We start from the raw sequence: 18,948 nt of genomic DNA on the forward strand, positions 1-18,948 counted from the left end.
TTATCTCAGTTTCTTAGTGGAGCTGCATGTTGAGGGTCTCCAACTCTCCTGGTTGTATTTACTGCATTACCTGGCAGGCAGCGTGGAATAGGCACAGAGGTTTGTTTTGTTATTCTGCAACAGGCTGCTGACAGCTGTGCAAGATTTAATCAGGCTAACCACGGTGGATATGGCATTCACAATTACACTTTGACACTCAAATTGGAAACTGCAGATACCTGATGGCTGTGCAAGGACTTAATTAATCTGCTGTGAGGGAAGGCCTTGATACGTGCAGGCTGGTGTGGAGAACACCTGCTGTCCATCTCCCTTTTGTAATTCTTTAATTCCAATTATCAACAATAAGTACATTTTTGGATGCAATAATAATGTTCCAGCTCGATAAGTGGGGACTGTTGGATGAGACCAATCATTTACAGCTGGTAAGGAAACGCGCCTGACCACAGAAAAACAGCTTTGCAGTGTGCCGTCATGTCTGCTTCAGTAACTAATAATGCATGAGTAAAGGTGAGTATAAGTGCGCCATAAAACAATGTTCAGAGAAACAATATTTTGTTTGTTCCACAGCCTGTTTGAAGCTGCACGGCAGCAGATGGTGAGAAAACCGAAGCTCAAGATAAAACACACAAGGTGTAAAGATACTCATTTAAATGCAGAGGACTGTTTGTTTGTTAAAAAATTGAAAATGGAAAAATGAAAGGCTGATATCCTGCTTTCACAATGACAGAAAGGGGTTTTTCTGATGTACCAGATGCAGCATTAATTTGCCAAGTCCTTCAAATGTGGCACAAAAACTGGTCCGCTGGTATTTTAGGCATTTATTTATCAGTCGGCCTGCAGTGTTTCCATCTCTGTTTCTGGATACCTGCTGAACGAGCTTCCTGCTGGGGTTTTAACCACAACACAACACATATCGCCTCTAGCATCAATAATTGTGGAAGAACAATACATCTCCATGTGCAACGGCACCTTTAACAACCTTTAATTTCCCCCAGGGATCAATAAAGTATTCTGATTCTGATTCTTCCTGATTATTTAAAAAACGTGTCCTACAAGTTAAATCGGTGCCTCTTTGACAGCGTGGCATTTCTGATGTCATGACATTGACGCTCATCGAAGTGAAGGTCCGATGTGCTCGCTGTAATGTCACTGCAGAGCTGCTGCAGAGCTGCTTTCATCAGTTTAAGCTACAGTGAACAGTTGCATCAGATCCTGATAATGAGTTTGTGTCTCATCTGTTAGTGATTACAGGACTGTGCTAATGTGTGTAAACTGCCAGTCTCGTCTCTGGTGAGATGCTGAAATAAGGTCAGCATATCCATAAAAACTGTGGCTGTGCCTTCTGGCTCAGATAATTTTCCATATGCACAATAACTCAATCAAGCTGCTTTTTTTCTTAAAATTCTCAGCCAACTGAAGAAATCAGCACTTCAGCGCCTCGTTCGTGTCATTCTGCTCGTCTCATATTCAGAATCAGTCAGACCACTCTGGATAGCATCATATAAAATACTCTTAATGCTTCCCCCAGGTACACCTGCTCAACCATTCGTTAACACAAACATCGAATCGGCCAATCACATGGCAACATCTCAGTGCATTTAGGCATGTGGACATGATCAACACGACCTGCTGAAGTTCAAACATCAGAATGAGGAAGAAACATGAACGTGGGATCGTTGTTGGTACCAGGTGGGCTGCTCGGGCTATTTCCGAAGTTGATCGACCCACGAGCAGCAGTTCTCTGGGTGAACATTGTGACCGTGTCCGTCCCTTTGCGACCACAGTGCACCATCTTCTGAGGGCTGCTTCCAACTACGTGCCACATCCTGGTCTCTTGAACCTGAGTGTTCTCAAATGGCCTTCACAGTCACCTGATCCAACAGAGCCCCTTTGGAATGTTGTGGAACAGGAGAGTCACATCAAGGACGATCAGCTGACAAACCTGAAGCAACCATGTAGTGCAGTTTAAATGATAACAAATAATGTGAACTATCCAAAAGAATCTCTCACTTCTGATCTTGGATGGTGATTTTTGGTCCTTCAGTGGTTACTTGCCAAGAAATACTGAGTGGCTGTTTGAGGATGGCTTGTCGTTGCCTATAGTCTCTGATGTTAGCTTGCTCATCCATCCAACCATCCTCACATCTCCTTCAGGGTTTCAGGCTCAAAATGCCTAACTTTCCTTAACTGCTAAACAAACTGTTTTGGTCTCTTTAGCTAAATTAGCCTCCATAACAGCTGCACATGGGTCAGTGGACACTGATACAGGCAGCTAAAGCTAGCTGTGCTTCACCTGTTTATTAAGGACTGTAGCAGTGTTGGACCAAGTTGTTTGCTTTGCACTTACTTTCACCAACAGAAGCTCCGGGTATTTGTCTACTGACAGAGTGCTAGCATGTTAGTAATGTTAGTAATTAGATGGTGTCTGAGTCTGTGTGATACATACAGTACATGGATGGAGCTAGCTTGTTAGCATTAGCCAATAACTGAGCACTCCACCCTAATATTAAAAACAAAAAATAGCAGCAAAGAAATGCTTTCAGCTTCAAACTGTGCAGTCATAAACTAATGGATGACATCATTATACACAGTCCAGGGTTGAGTCAGTCTGGACATGCCTGCATCTTTGCTGCGCCCTGACACATCCAACTCAAAGAGCTTCGACCAACAGTGGAGATCATGTGACGCCTGACCAACAGACACCGAGGACTCGCCCAAGGTTTGACTTTACCGATCCAAAGGAAGAATGATTGTTACCGCCATCATTGCTCCAACAGCGTGGAGCTGGTGATGATGCTCCACCTCAGCAACACAACGCAGGGCAAAGTGAGCTGTTCACAGCAGAGCTGCTGCGACAGTGACCGCACGGAGCTCTATGGTCAAATTATATTTGGTGATTGATTTTGTGTTGCAGATACGGTGTCTGTGGGCGGGTTTATCACACTTACACCAGTGAAAACAAGCTCATTCATTCATTAGCGGACCACGAGAGGTAACGTCCACCTTGTCCAATGAAAGCTGTTTTGATTCATAAAAATTAAATAAAAAGATATCTGCCATCACTAATTATGCGATACTATAATTAATATGAATGCGCACAGCCATTAATGTTCCATGAACTAAATGTTTAATAAGGACTGACAAACATTCATTCAGTCAATCAACAATCACCAGTGGATGAATCCTAGTAGGGAGCACAGTGGCATCACTGGTGCTCAGAGCAGGCCTGCAGAACAGCAACACTGCCATCCTGTGGGCAGAGCGTGCACAGGCGTTTCCCGCAGAGACTGCACGCAGACAGCAGGATGTGGCACAGTCGCTAAAATAGGAGTTATTCTCTGTCCGCTGCATTTATCTTACAGGGCGAGCACAATTCCACCGAGTCTGTTTCTCTTTCTGTATAATGAAGGACTGTGATGGTGCTTTATCACTCGCACATCCTCATCCCCAACATTAGCTCAGATATAATGAGGGTTACTCAGAGGACGGGGGCCTCTCTGCAGAATGATAAAAGACCCCAGAGTGTGCCGGTGACACAGCATCGGTCATTAGCCGGGCTCACTTTGCCCTTTCATGTATTTCTAAATAAGTGCCTTCCTGTGGGTTTAACAGACCACCTAATCTGCCTACTTAGAGGCGCAGGCGAAGAGTGGGGATCCAGAGAGGTGAGTGTCAGGCAGGTAAATGTGCTTATCAGAGCTGTGACATGTTTGGCTTCTCTGGTGGAAACGCTGCCACAGGCTTTTAAACCTAGTAGGTTTCACCGGAGATGGAAATTACGGAGGATTAGTGTGTTTGTGTTAAGTATGGAGGAAATGTGGAGCCATTATCATTACAGGCTGAAACTCCCCACACTATTTCTCATGTTAGCTTTCCCTTTAGTTGCGCGGGCCTATATGATCAATAGCGAGCTGAGGAGTCTTATCTGTGGCGCGGTACAGACGCCGGCCCGGAGCTGCTGCACAGCCTGAGGACGTGAGGGATGTTTCGGCTCGGACAGTGAAGCGTGGCTCCGCTGAAAAAGAGCAAATCCATAATCCCGGAACATTATATAAATAACCCAGCTTGAATACTCGGGGACGTTTCAAAATGAGGCAGAATAAGATGAAGTCAGATTTAACAGCAACACAGGAATAACCCCAGCTGTGTGGAGGAGGGCGGCGTGTACCTGGAACTACAGCAGCCCCTCCTGTAACACCAGGGAAGGAGCTTCCTCCCACCCTCCACACGAAAACTATTTTCAAAGTGATGTATGGTCAGTCTTTGCCTGGTGATGTAGTCAACCGTGTTTTCACACTGTGAAATGAGTTTCAGTGACCCGGCCGCCCCCGGGGCTTCAGCTACGAGAGCCCACGACCGGTTCATCTCCAGGGTGGCGTCACACAATTCCTGCCGTGTAAGATAAGGCTGTGAGGTTAATATAAATGGTGCTACTACATCACTGTCAGATTGGAGAAAAACAGGCCGTTGGCACTCTTCTGATGGCAGAGGAACAATCGATGCAAAGTGAGTGAGTGCTGGGTTATTTGACCAAACTAGGCCGTATGCCCCACGGGGACCACGGACTGGCAGCCACGTTTCAGTGGATAATGTCGCTGTAACTGTGGCCATAAAGTAAGTGGCTCCGCTGCCTCCACCAGAGGGCGCTGTGCAGCACACCGCCTCCCCTTACCTGCCACACCACCAACGTTTTTACATCTGTCTGCAGGAAGTCGGACATTGAAACGAGCTCCTTACAAAGACATGAAAAAAGGAAGAAAAGCATTTATTCAGCAGCTCTCAGCCGCCAACAAACACACAGCAGGGTCACCATGAACATCTGAATACACAACAGCTGGAGCATCAGAGCTTCACTCACACACAGCAAGGTAAGAAGGTTCTCCCACAAATGCACACACACTCTTACACAACATACATACCACACACCCACAAACATAGTTTGAATTTTTGTTATTTTGTTGGCACAGCGTGACTCAACACAGCATGAAGCCACTTCTAAGGTACTGACAATGTAGTGCATGTTATTCAAAAGAAGATCAGGACTATGGAGACTAACAGACTGAATGCATTAGCAGGGTGGCCTCCTGGATTGTCGTGCCTCCCAGCACCGATCCAACCTCGCTCCTGGACAAACGGTGGCGTCTGCGCTCTGAGGAGGGTCACACCGACGTGGCAGAGCTCTCTCACCATTCATTTCCCACATTCTTAAAATACAGAACAAACGTTAAAATATCTCATCGCGTGTACGTGAAGAGAAATGAGTGGATTCTGAGTCAGCGAGGATGTAATTTACAGCTTCACTGAAAATGGTTTTAACATTGATTTATGGTGATCGTGTCAGGACACGACTGCACTGCGTGAACCTCCTGGGATGAAAAAACCTCAATTCCTCGCATGAAACTGAAGAAAAATATTCAAGAAACCTGAAGGCAGGGGGGGGGGGAAACCGGACATTAAACTTGCAGCTTCAGCAGCTACTGCAAACACAAAGTGGGCGATGGAAACCTGCTCCACAGAGAGGCCATCAGTGTACATGCAGTCTACACTGACTGCAGGCCCAGATTAGAGGAGGCGAACAAACTAACGGCTTTGTAGAGAGAGAGGAACCAAAGGAAAGGCAGTAAACCGCTGAACGTGTCCAGCAGCACAGTTAGTGTCAATGGCAGTTTGGTCGCTGGCTTCCTGTGAGCCATCAAGCGCTGCAGTCGCCGTCCATCCTCACAGCAGAGCCAGTCAGCTTTCATTCATTCAGATTGGCAACATAGTGGTTGCGATTGTTCTAGACATGAAACTATAACAAGCTATCAATAAAAAATAATCAGATTCATTGAGATCAAAGACGCTGAGCTCTGCTCCTCTGTTCTGTGGAGCTTTGTGTTTTCAGGTCCACGAGGAGCTCAAAGTAAACAGCATCTCTCCCTGAAGCTCTTCTTGTTCTTCTTGTTCTTCCCTTTCCCGTTCTTGTCTTTGTTTTCAGACATTTTCTTGCCTCGCACTTCACGCATCAGGTCAAAGAACACCTGGAAAGAAATCAATCGCATATTTATAACACATACAGGACTCGTGTGTGAAAGAGTCAAAAGCTCAGCTGTGCAGAAGCTTCAGGCACGTTCCGATTCCTCAGTACTCTATGTGACGGCTCCCAGTAAGACCAGCAGCACGCGGGCGTTGGTACAACTCATCGGGCGGAGCGGGTCACCCGTGTGCATCAGCACGCCCTCCCCTGCTCGATCTCAAAGGCTAAAATTCCCCAAAAATAATTCAAAAAAGAAGTGTGGCAGGTCCACAGAGATTAAACCAGCTCTCAGAATTTCTTTGTTTGCTGTATGGAGGGTCGTGGGCATTAAACCTCCCTGTGCCCGCCCACCTCCTTCCTGGGTCTGGGCCTCATCCCAGTGGGTCATGCTGGAAACGGCCCCACTGGGAGGCGCACTCTAATTTCTGTTGAATCACGTTTACGTCACCTTCAGTGCCTAAAACTTGAGCACAGCTCTGTGCTGGTGCGTCTGAGTGATGATACCTTGTCAACGTTGGCTCTGGTTTTTGCTGACGTCTCCACGTACTGGACGCCCCACGCCTCGGCCTTCCCGCGGGCCTCGTCCACGGGCACCTGCCGACGCTCCTCCAGGTCCGACTTGTTCCCCACCAGCAGGAGCGGGATCTTGTCCTCTTCTGCCTTCACCCGCAAGATCTGCTCCCTGTGAGCACAAATGATTATTTGGTCTTTCTCAGGACGTTTCCCCAAATTTAACATGATAACCAGCTGGCAGCGTCACAGAAACAAAGACTTTTACAGGTTGATTAGCAGGATCGGGGCCGGCGCTTTAATGTTTCCACACTGTCGACGGACGTGCTGCCGTCATGTACACTGCTGAAAAACACTAATCTAACTTGCATTGTAGCCGTTTGGAGGATCCCATCCTCTCCCCTCTCAGCGAGCCTCAGAGGCTGACGTGTTTGATTCAAAGTGCTGCTGACTAACGTTTGCATTAAGCTTCAGTGTTTTGTTGCTGTGCTCTAATCCTACCTGCACCTTCCTGCCACAACACGTCCACACTGACACGCCTCCCCACTGACACTGTGACGTGGGTGTGACTCTACACGATCTGGATATTCATGTATTATCCAGACACTGAAAGACACTCGTGGGTGCAGATTGTTGCTGATGTGCCGACTCTGGATACTCTACAGCAGATGTGTAACGAGCGACGATGGCTGATGATCAGTGATGTCATTTTTAACCACTCGCCGGCTTTCATTAATGGCACCAAACTGAACGCACGCATCCGTACCTGAACTCAGCAGTGGCAGCGAAGGACTCGGGCTCTGTGATGGAGAAGACCAACAGGAAGCCCTCCCCGCTGCGAAAGTAGTTGTCCCTGATAGCAGCATAGTCCTCCTGCCCGGCGGTGTCCAGGATGTCAATCTGAGCCTCCTCCCCGTCCAGAACCACCTTTTTCCTGTAGCTGTCTGCTTTGGTGGGCTCGTAGTCCTCCACAAACTACACGTGAAGAGGCAGAGCAGTGGCGCCTGATCAGCAGTGACTCAGCAGGCTAACATGGAAATCAGACGCATGGACAAAAACGCCTGCAGACATGCTGCTGGGAGCCGGAGCTCTCCCCGACACAGGTGGGGACCAGTGACAGCAGCGCCTCTGTTAGGCAGGAGTGGCTGTTAGTCTCAGGCTACAGGGAGCAAGGGACTCATTTCACATTTATGGCAAACCACTGAAAACATCATAAAGGTTGCAAATAAAATCCAGATAGTAAAATAAATGAAGAGTGGTCACGCCTGCAGCCAAACCCCCTCATCTGCTGTCGTGACCTTGCTACAGCAGTGCCTTAGAAGTGTTAACTCACCTCATCGTACATGAACTGCAGGGTGAGGGCTGACTTTCCCACGCCGCCGCTGCCCACCATTATCAGCTTGTGCAGCACCAGAGAGCTCTGGTTTTTACCCTTATTGGCAGCCATCACTGGATTCTTCTTTGTGCCTCTCTTAAACACTCAAACACATGTGCACAGGTACACACACACACACTCACGACCTGTAGAGGACAAGAGCGGAAACATCAGTGCGTACAGTAAATAACCTCTGTGTGCCGAAAACACAAGCGTACCGTGGACGAGCGCGAGGACAGATGGCAGCTGCTTCTTAGCAGCTTTCACTCTGACTCGCTGTGCCAGGACTCCAGGCTGTGCTCCAGCTAATCTTAAATCTTAACCCCCATCATCTCCATTAAAGCACCAAATTGCCTACTCGTGAATCCCAGAACTTTATAAAGTTCGCCATCAAAAGGTCATTGCAACTGATCAGAAGTAATGAAGCCATCATTCTTCAGTGCAAAGCAGCATTTACAAATGCATTAAACAGGCCACCGTGTGCTAAACTGGTTAAAGAGCAGGGAGACGTGCCTGCCATCTATCTGCTCTGTAATGGCTCTGCCCTCACAAGGTGAAAGCTCACAGTCAATTGCTTTTACCCGACTTCACAACCTTCTCTGTGTCAGATACGATAGCTGCCGTGCCCTCACCTGCTCTATGCTGTGGACGTGGTGCTGTGGAGAGCATCAAATAAGGTTCACAACAAATCAGCAGTCTAACAATGTTTACCTGCAGTGCTCAGCAGGAATCAGAAGTGCTTCTTCATTATATGTTTGAGCACGGCCGACAGCTTCAGTCATAACCAGCAATTTGTGAAAGCCTGTTGATCTGATCAGTTAGGAGATGACTGAGTGTCCGAGGAATCTTTTCCTGGCATTAAGCGTTTCTTATCTACCACCTTTACACGAAGCGTCACAGGAGCTTGTATACAAGCAGGCAGAAAGTCAGACGCGAGTGGAGCTGGTGGACGGGCCGTGGTGGTAAAAACACTTCACTTCCTGTTGTCACAGTTAGTGTCACACATGAAAACCATGTGACAGTTCGTGCTGACATCATTGGTGGACTCTACTTAAATCACAAGGCTTAAACTAAAAGCTCACAGCAGTCAACAATCAGTCAAAGTCCCGTGTTCAGAAGGAAATGCGTTACTGCAGACATTATCAGCTCACTGCTGTAACTGAGAGGCGATCGTCATGAAGAGAAGCTGATGTTTTTGCATCCATATCATAGGATGCATCTGTGACTGTATCTGTATCCTGAGCTCTTATGACCCATCGCTTCCTGCAGAGCAGCCTGCTAACACAATTCCAGCCCTGATAAACACTGATGACTTTCAGTCCTCATTAGTAGGGATGGGTATTGATAAGATTTTAACGATTCCGATTCCATTTTCGATTCTGTTTAACGATTCGATTCCTTATCGATTCTTTTTTTTTTTTTTTTTAAAAAAGGAGAACACTAAAGTCGATTAGCTTAGAACTGTGTTTTATATCTTCTCTTTGAACAAGATAGAAATTTAGGAGTAACATGGCCTTACAAACCCAACAGTGAGATCTTAAGAGATCCACAGCCTACGGCTCTTCAATGGGGTGTCACAGGGTCCCCAGGAAAAAAAATGTAAATGTAAAATAATAAAATAAATATTCTCCTGTAGCAATAACAAAGTTTAACATAAATTATTCTGTAGCAATTACACAAGAATATCCAGTAATGTCCTGCCTACAATTAAACACATTCACTTACCAAAGTGAAATCGGGGGCATCTGCTGTGGCAAATGGGTGCAAGCCTTTGACCACAAACTTAGTCACTGCTCGGTGACATTCGTCTATCCTGGCCTGAAAGGAGACGCTACCGGTAGACTGCAGCGAGAACTGCCAGCATCTGAGCCAGACTCTGTCTCTCTCATCATGGTTATCTAAATGCAATGCACAGTAATAGCAGGTTTTGTAATAAGGTAAATCGCGCTAACATAATATGCAATGCTAATTGATTAGTTACCTGCAGTATTAACGGGAGAGGACGTGGAAACGCTACCGCTGCTGCTGGGTTGAGCTTCGCTAGTCCGGAGCGGATCAAAAACACGACATTCGTTGAAAGCAATCGCGTGTTTTTTGAGCAAATGCTTTTGCATGTTCATAGTGTTTCCTCCCTTTGATGAAATCTCTACTTTGCAAGTATTGCACGTTGCCCTGTTGTCATCCTTTCTCATAAAGTGTAACCAAACTTTTAAGCGTTTGTGCCGCTCAGGCGCCGTGTTTCCTACTGGGTAAAAGACGCTACTCAACGTGATGACGTCATTCGGGGCGACTGGAATCGATAAGGGAATCGTTTTTAAAAGTGGCAAACGATTCCAAGGAATTGAAACAGTGGGAACCGGTTCTCAACAAGAACCGGTTTTCGATACCCATCCCTACTCATTAGTTAACCCCCATCTGTGTTTAAGGCATCGTCACTCCCCGTTTGTTATCCGCGCTGCACCCTTGACGCTCATGCCGGACAGGCGAACACTCATCAGCCACTGAGGCGCAACAGCTGGCCACTCCGTGCACGAACCATACGAGCTGAGATGAAGTCTGCACAGTCCATCACAGGAACCCCAGCTCCCTCATTGGGACGATGCTGAGCCTCCTCTGAGCTGTCACACTAACAGCAGCACACAGCTGATTCCTGGCGTTATTCTAAATCTGCTCCACCCAAACAGCAAACACTTCATTTCACAGAGTGGGCTCAGTGCTCACACTCAGGAACCTCCTGCCTCTCACACATGTAATAGAAGAGCTCTGCAGAAGCTACAAACTCCTGGAGGGAAATCAAACAGCAACAACCTGTGTGTGAACGTCAGTTTCTTTACATCGTCTGACAGCAGAACTCGTCTTGCTGCGTCAGCCGTCGTACGATAGCTGCTGATGCCGGCGATGAGGCATCGTGGTCTTCCTATATCCTAGCAGGAAGTGAAATCTGATCTGTGCTCTTCCTGTCTTTGTTATCAGTCACAGGCCAGGATACCCACACAAGCCTACACATACCCAAACACCCATCAGGAAGGCAGCTGACACAGAGGAGGGGTCACCGTGTAAATTATTTACTGCGACCCACTTCTCCGTACGCCAGCGCAGACACAGACTCCATCATAAACAAAGCAGTCAGAGCCAATAAACTCAGGCAGTGTGAAACATGCGCATCATCAGAATCAGAATACTTTATTCATCCCGAGGGAAATTAGGGGTTACAGCAGGCAGCACGCTAATGGCGCATGCGCACTCACAAAGGAACCATCATGTGTGCTTAGTGGAAAGTTTCTGAGGGAAGTTCACACAGCGAGGGTGGGGCCGTGTCACATTTCCACCAGCTGCGCTGCGACTTTGAATGCAGGGCCAAAATCAGGGGACAGTTGCAAAAGATATGAAAAATTCATATTTAAGCATGACCCACATCCAGGAGCTGAGTGCGCGCGGTGCTGGTCCTTCTTCGGGGCGGTGGGGTTATGGGGGGAGCCTACAAGGCCGCTCTGGTTTCTAAGGCTCCTGAAATATAGATGACACCAGCGCAAGAATTCATTAAGATTCCCTTTGGAGAACGGCCCGATGTTCCCTCTGCACTCATCCTCACACTCTGGCAAAGACGTACGGAGGTTTGCAGAGACTCTCGCAGATCCTAACAAAAGATTACAGCAAACAGAAAGTGTGAAGCACCCAAACTGGATTTATGTGCCGAGTAAAGCCGAGACATCTGAGCCAGACTTGTAAAGAGCCCGAGGATGCTCCGTCTTTCCACATTCGTCTGATCCCAGGGGTGGGGGGGATTTCCTCTGCCTGTCTGATGAAGAAAACAGTGATGTTTATTCCCTAAATAACAAACCTCCAAATTCCAAGGATTTCCAAAGGAGATCAGTTAGTTTTCTCATCTCGATACCGATCCACTGAGTCAATCACAACACTTATGTGGCCCACCGATACGTCGCGCATGCTAAACAGCTTTCACTTTAATGCTTCTGTCCTCTCAACACTTCCTTCTTTTCCAGCAGAAGTGAGGGAGCACACAGTTCCCACTATAACCATAACTGGAGCTCGCTGTGATAAAACAATACGATGGAGGTAAGAGTACGAGCAGGTCACACACAAAAAAATAAAGACCTGCGGGGTTATTTACCAAACATCTGGGCATCAGGAAATGATTTTTCCTACTTTCAAAGACAGCACGCAGCAGCACGAGAGACATCTTCAAAAAGCGAGCTCCCCACTGTGCATACTAACGACCCTGAGCCAGGAGAGTGTACAGAGAAGCCTTTGACCAAACTGGGCAGCAGGGACCCGGATCGTCTGTAACAGTCCTCGCCCTCCGGCCGCAGCGAGCGGGACCTTTCAAACAAACGTAAACGCATACGAAGTCTTCACTGATCCCTGCAGTGGATCAGCAACACGCCTTTAACACACAGCAGATATCGTTGCTCCCCATGCTGCAGCTGACCCTGATGATCTTATCCAGACACTCGAGTCGTTCCCATTCCCGGAGCATTCCACTGGACTGATTCACCACGGAGAGACCGATGAGTCCACTTCTCAGCACACATTTCATCACAAATGTATTTGTTCCTGCTGAGCAACTCCCAGCTGCCCACTACTTATCTCTCATTGCAATGTAAACATATCTTTTCATTTTCCTGACAAATAATCACAACGGGCCCCGGTACATACCACCTACACCAGCGTAGCGGCCTGCAGTGCCGCCCCTGGAAGAAATAAAAGCACCACCTCACATTTCCGCTCCATCTGTCTTCACGGAGCCGGTGGTGACGGTAAACTTCACTGCTCTCACACTGTCTGTACCATCGGAGAAGGCGAGGTGGTCAACCTCAATCTGCCTTGTAATACTTCCACGCTGGAGCGAGACATGGTGCTGCGGCCTGCAGCTACAGCTTAAACACAGACGTGGGTTTAATGAGACAGCGAGGCGACTGGACAACTGTGTGAAATCTAATCTCCCAGGCTTTGCATCTGTCGAGCAGAGAGAGCGACGTGTGCTCTAAAAAAGAAATGAACAACAAATACTCAGTTTAAAGATGTTGCTCGTCCCGACCGGGACAGTTACACTTTCCCCTACTTTACTCTGTAACAAGGCATCGATACAGAAGCCAGGACACGGCTGTAAAGTAATAACCAATATGATGGTTTATTGCTTTGCTAACCAAATGATGTCCGTGTTTGTGCTTCCCCTTCAAAAAACTACCGGTTATTAAAGCAGATACAGTTACAACCTGAAGGACGTAAAACATCCTGAGGTCTCCACAGAGGCCTGAATGAGTGAAAGACCCCGGCCGTGAGGTGTTAATTAAAACTGAAACACACCGACCCTGGGCTACCATTGTGTTCCACAAACACTTATTTGCATAAGCAGTTCCTCTTCCTTTAAGGAAACAGGATGTAATGCTTTCCATATTTGATGTGTTACACATATCAGTTACAACTACTGTGTGTAAATATCTGGACATCAGAACATGTCGGTGGGCGTCTTCTAGAGAAGTACACCGAGTGCTCGTCCAGGCCGAGTTTCTACTTCTAATTAAGTCAGACAGAACTAGGCAAAGCCCCGTCGGCCTGCTGAGTAAGGCGCCGTTTATCACTGCTACGCACTTACCTACATCAGCACACAGCCTCACTTCTATTTAATGACAGACCTGAGAGGATGGCACTAATGCTAATGCACAGCAGGAAAAGACCGCAGCGGGCTTTCAAGATAATTCAGTGAACTTAAGTTACATAAATAACCTGCATGACTCTCAGCACAGACCGTCTGTTAGTCAGTGGGCAGCAGCAGCCTGACTGAGCAGGTTCGTCAAGAGTAACCAAAGATAATGATCCACACTCGGTTCACATCGATATGACATCTACCTGAAGTACCTCTGCAAACGGACCGTCTCAGTGTCAGCAGCTCTCAAATCAGCGTCTGTGAGCGACAGGCAGAAACAACCAATAGGACGGCTCGTTCAGCAGACTACAACCTCGGCTCAGCGATCGCTTTCTGTCATCTGATCTCTGATCAGCTGTACTTAGAAACAGTGGGTAGAAAATGTGACTTCAGCAGCTCAGTGAGCAGCTCTGTGTGTTTGCTGTGGACCACATTACAGCCCAGATTTCACAGTTGTTCTGACAACAAGAGAAACTTTTACTTACTTCACTTGTGAGTTTGTCTGCATTAAAATGCAGTACGCAGGCTGTACGTCCCTGCTGGTTATAAATGGGTTGTTTCATGGTTACTCCTCAGAGCTACACATTGACCAAAGCTCACCATTCCTCTAGGTTATCCACAGCAGGATTTCCTGTTCCTGCGGGAATGTCACCGGCTAAAGTAATTCACTGGGATTTCAGATCTCCGGGTCACAGGAAAGTGTCAGTTTGGTTATTTCTGCTTTACGTGCTGTCACATAACTCTTCTGATATTTGTACCATTTTCTGGAACATAAAATTACTGGAGATAAAAAAAACTTTTAATAAAGTTTCAGTCATAGTGATTTTTTAGCAGCATGCTATCAAACTCCACTTAGCTCTGACCCAAGAAGAAGTGAGAAGCAGCCCGTGGGTGGATGTTAGCTCAACATGAGTACCCACTGTCCACGTAGGAAGAAGGGAACCTTGGAGGAGTCTCCAAAGGTCGATTCTGTTCATCTGGACGTAGCGTTTTGTGGGAGAAACGTTTCATCATCATCCAGCTGACTTCTTCAGTCTCAGCTGCAGGTTTATAATCTTATAATCAGTACATTTGCATAATGACTGAAACCAGCCCACTGAGGAACAATGGGCTGGGAGGTCAGTTCTTTCATCATAACCATAAACCTTGGAAGAGGCCTGTGGGGCTGGGGGGTAACTTTCTCCATAAACATCTCATAACACTATAAAAATGGATATGGGCCCTTTAAATACAATTTCCCCCAAAACAAATAAAAATGGCCCACCAGCTTTTAGAAACCACAGGAATTCCCACAAAACTGATGACCTGCTTTTCCTGGAAGAGCTGTTATTGTGCTTGGATCAGCGCGGTGCTCGGGAGCTGTTTACGAGGGTTTCAGAAGATCACGAGACTGTGAGCTTACAGGATGTCACTGCTGCTTTAAATGAGGTGTTAGTCAGCCCAGAATGACACGAGTCTGTGTGATGAACCACACACGGTCACTTTCCCCTCACACAGACCCACAGCGGGCTTTGTCAAAGAGAAGGAAAAGTGCTGCTGCTTTGCCAGCATCGTCCCTCCACCAGCACCTCAACTGTATACATGTAAACACGGAGCACTCACCTAGCTGCCTTCCTCCTCACATTTCTGCACTTCACCGGAGGGTTAAAGTGACCATTGCAGGGCCTCCAAAGTCAGGGGGCTGACAGAGGTGTCCCTCCATACAACAGGAGAAACTCCATGTATGATTTTCTCCGTCACATACAGACAGAGGACAGGTGTGACAGCACCAGCATGATCTCAGTGTTAGCACACCAAACTGTCCTTTTCGCTGACATCAGCTGAGTTACAGGAACATGAGCCGGACCTGGCTCACTGGGTGTGTCCACTCATCTTCCCAGAGGTAAAAACTTTTCAGCAACTACCGCCAAACAAAGTAGAACCGCTAACTTTACCCAGTCCGTCTCTAAACGGTAACTTTACACAACAACAGAGCAAACAGGAGCGGTAAAGCCGCTGTAGTGCCACAGCACAGCCGTGGAGAGGACAGGCTGTGCTGTGTCTGTGTTACCGAGGCTACACCGTCACTGGAAGCTAAGCTAACGACCGGCCAAACAAACAGCTCGTGCCTGACGTTAGCTTCCACAGAGACAGCTAATCAGTCACCAGTGTGTGTCCCGGTGTCCTCACAGCCGTGGGTGCTGAGAGGACAGCCTTTGGACCCGCGGGGTGCTCGCCCGTCCTTACAGCAGGTGCGGTACCGTCAACCTCCCCAAAGCCCCGGTTACAGACTCACGGTGTTCCGCTTGACCGGGGCTGCCCGGAGCCTTACCGAAGCACGATCCGCTTGTCTGCCCGAGGCTGCCGCTATCTTGCTGAGCGCGTTAACAGCGAACACAGAGGCATTGGTCTACATATACAAACCGCTCCCGCAACAAAAGCCCCACCTTCCGGAAGTACAAGCTGCAAACGGCAGGATGTGACGTAATCAGCCTGACTGCCAGCGTTTACTTGGATTTCTAACTGGACAGGATTACTACTAATAAAAAAAAAATTACTACTAATAATTATGAATTATTAATTAATAATTTTAAATAAATAACAAAAAACAGTTCAGTGTAACAGAGTGGTGTAAAACTAGCACAGTTACTGTCTATGAATCCTCGGAGTTAATACTCAAAACATGTTGTAGGAACTTTTAAAGACGACCAGGTTTCTGTGACGTGACACCGCAGGGAAAATAAACAATACTCTGAATTCAGTTCAGTTTGATTTATACGCCACCAAATCACAACAGCACGAGCCTTACGGAGCTTTGTATTGTAAGGGAAACCCCACAGCTAGCACACGAACCCTGCGATGGTTGTGTACAGTGACGGTGCTCCAGCAGCAGCTTCAAGAATAAGATTATCAATATTATGATCTACAATGAAAACAACAAGTACTTCATACTGACGGATGTGAGGTAGTGCGAAATGTTACATAAACCAATGTGAAAATCATTTTTAACATGAAAAAATAAATAAAAATAAGACGGATTGTGGAAAAGCAAATTCTTGTGAATATTAGAGCAAAACTCAAATAAATAGCTCTATAGCTTTAACACTTTAAATATGAGAAACAGACTTGTGTGGAGTCTTGTGTCCTGACAGGTGTGTTCACCTGTTACAAAGAGGAGAGGTTTCCGAGGACGGTGGGAAGGACTTCCTGGACCGCTCTTTCTCGCAGCGTGATTGGATAATTCTCAGGGAGGAGGAGCTCTGCTGACCGGACCGGAGCAGTTGTGATTAGTGATGTGCGATACCACTGATTTCCTTTCCGATCCGATACCAAGTAAAATTCAGGGTGGTATCGACGATACTGATACTTTGTGCAAAAACTTACTTTATTTATTGTATCTTTTATTGTATCTCACATTATAGCATCATCATGATTACAGGACATCATATTACTTGCTCTTATCACTTAATAATGCAGAATTCATCATATAGAAATAAAAAACCTGAAGTTGTGGCTATTTGAACACGCTGCCTGCCTGCAGCACTAAAGGACTAAAGGAGAGACGTCTGTCTCGCCCTAGCAGCACCTGTCCCTCTCCTCTTCAGTTTGCCTCAACATACGCTCGTCATATTCTGTGATCTGATTTCCTGTGAGGTATCTCACGAGGTTAGTGGTCTTGCCACAGCACCTCACTGTCTTGCCACATGTATTGCAAACCACATCTCGGCTGTTTGTGGAGGTAAAATACGTCTGCACGTAACTCCAATTACACTCAGCCATTGTTGCGAGTGCGCACGCCAGGGGCTGGACACAGTTATACAGCCGTATTTTGCACATGACTATGAAAGGCAGAAGAGGAAGTAGTTCCTTCCAATGTTGACAATCCAAATGATATAGTTTCTTTCCACTGTGTTCCTGTTAATGATAAACTACAAATTTACCCTAAATGACTAAAATATCGATATTTTAATGTGAGAATCGATTCTAGAACATAAATGATTGGTATCGGAGGAATCGATATTTCAGTATCGATCCGCACATCACTAGTTGTGATTGTCCATGATGGAGGACGGTGTGTTTAGTGAACTGCGGCCCCTCACTGACTCAAACACCTCCAGATTCTGACCAATGAGGTTCCAGCTTGGTGGACTAGTTTGCTGATGCTGCTACAGACGGACAGAAGTTCTCCAGCACAAACGGAAGGACCTGAGGTTCCTCACAGAGTCCAGTCGGCTCATCCCCTTCACTGTTGGTCCTCCAGTCTGTGATTCACAGAAACGCCCACTGAGACATAATATTAAGAACAAGTGTTGTAGCTCAGACATGCCAGATCAGCAGTTCCATGACAATAAAACCACCTGCTGTCAGTGAACCCTGACCTCTGGCTAAATACTAGCCAAAGTAAGAATAAAGAGCGCGTCCCAGACATGTTTTGCCTTTTACAGAAACTCAAAATGTGAGTTCTCCTGTCCTGTCGTAGAAGAAACGTTTTATTCTGAGACACAGGAGCAGCACCGCCATGTCTTCCTACATATTGTTAGAACAGAGATGATGATTTTTTTAAAGATGCATGGCTGATGCTGTGAAGATAAAATCCAGGTGTGATGCTGAGACTCAGTCCTGTTAAAGCGGATGTTGCAGCCGACCTTAAGCTCGTCTAGTCGAACGAGCCAAAGCAGAGGCAGTGCAGCTCTTATTGCAGTGTAATGGGCACTGTGCCTCTTGCAAAAGTGTGTATAGAAAATGAATGAGTGGATGGAAACTGCACGACGGGGACTTTTGCAGACCACGTTTATGGAGGTGGCAATAAAATGTCAGTGAGCTCTCTGGGCCGGTTCTCACTGAGGTTTGTAAACCACCGTCTGTGCTCACACTTTTTAATCCTTCTCTTTATTCTCTATTCATCCGAGAAAACTGATACATGAGACAGTTTTCTAAAATAAAGGCAAAGATGAGATATACACAAATTATATTATTGTTTATATTCAGAGCTCACATCGTTAAAATTTAGACTTTGCATGGTTTCTCTTCTTCCCCAGTCTGGGTGATTTTCTGCCTTCGTTGTTCCACTGCAGGCCTGGCTGAGGAGTGCACGGCACCATTACTCCATCAGCTTTTTCCCTCCTGTGGAGGTAATGATGTGATTAATTTAACACACCTCAGAGTACAAATGTTGACAATCCCACAGCTCCGTGCTATAAAAAAGCAGAGCCTTTAAACATTTATGGGCACAATTCCTCTTTTGCTATTAAGGTGTGAGGAAAATAAATTGAAGAACAGTAAACTGGGAATACAGACCTTTATACCCGCCCTGGAGAACCACCTGCAAAAATATATATTTATCTGCAGCGCCGACTCAGCCGTGTAGAACCAGCTCTTTACAATTATGCTATTAAACAC

The 18,948-nt window shown here is 46.7% G+C and overlaps 1 protein-coding gene across 3 annotated transcripts; it reads right to left on the bottom strand.

The window, feature by feature from the left end:
* Window positions 1–4,744: 4,744 nt before the first annotated feature.
* On the bottom strand, window positions 4,745–16,033 carry LOC147312111 (ras-related protein Ral-B). Of its 3 annotated transcripts, XM_086265477.1 has the most exons (6): window positions 9,883–15,149; window positions 9,627–9,799; window positions 7,860–8,047; window positions 7,293–7,501; window positions 6,521–6,698; window positions 4,745–6,020 (listed from the first exon to the last, which is right to left on the bottom strand). In XM_086265477.1, exons 3-6 carry the CDS (start codon window positions 7,971–7,973, stop codon window positions 5,898–5,900), a joined length of 624 nt encoding a protein of 207 aa, XP_086121603.1. In that variant the 5' UTR covers window positions 7,974–8,047; window positions 9,627–9,799; window positions 9,883–15,149; the 3' UTR covers window positions 4,745–5,897. The 3 variants fall into 3 exon arrangements, with proteins under 3 accessions (XP_086121603.1, XP_086121602.1, XP_086121604.1); XM_086265476.1 differs by lacking the exons at window positions 9,627–9,799; window positions 9,883–15,149 and adding an exon at window positions 15,881–16,033; XM_086265478.1 differs by lacking the exons at window positions 9,627–9,799; window positions 9,883–15,149 and adding an exon at window positions 15,172–15,842.
* Window positions 16,034–18,948: the final 2,915 nt, after the last annotated feature.

Source organism: Aulonocara sp. 'chitande type north' Nkhata Bay, linkage group LG16 (genome assembly GCF_057382095.1).
Source record: "Aulonocara sp. 'chitande type north' Nkhata Bay isolate Kocher_YH1m ecotype deep benthic linkage group LG16, A_spYH_male_GT1.1, whole genome shotgun sequence".
NCBI lineage: Eukaryota > Metazoa > Chordata > Actinopteri > Cichliformes > Cichlidae > Aulonocara > Aulonocara sp. 'chitande type north' Nkhata Bay.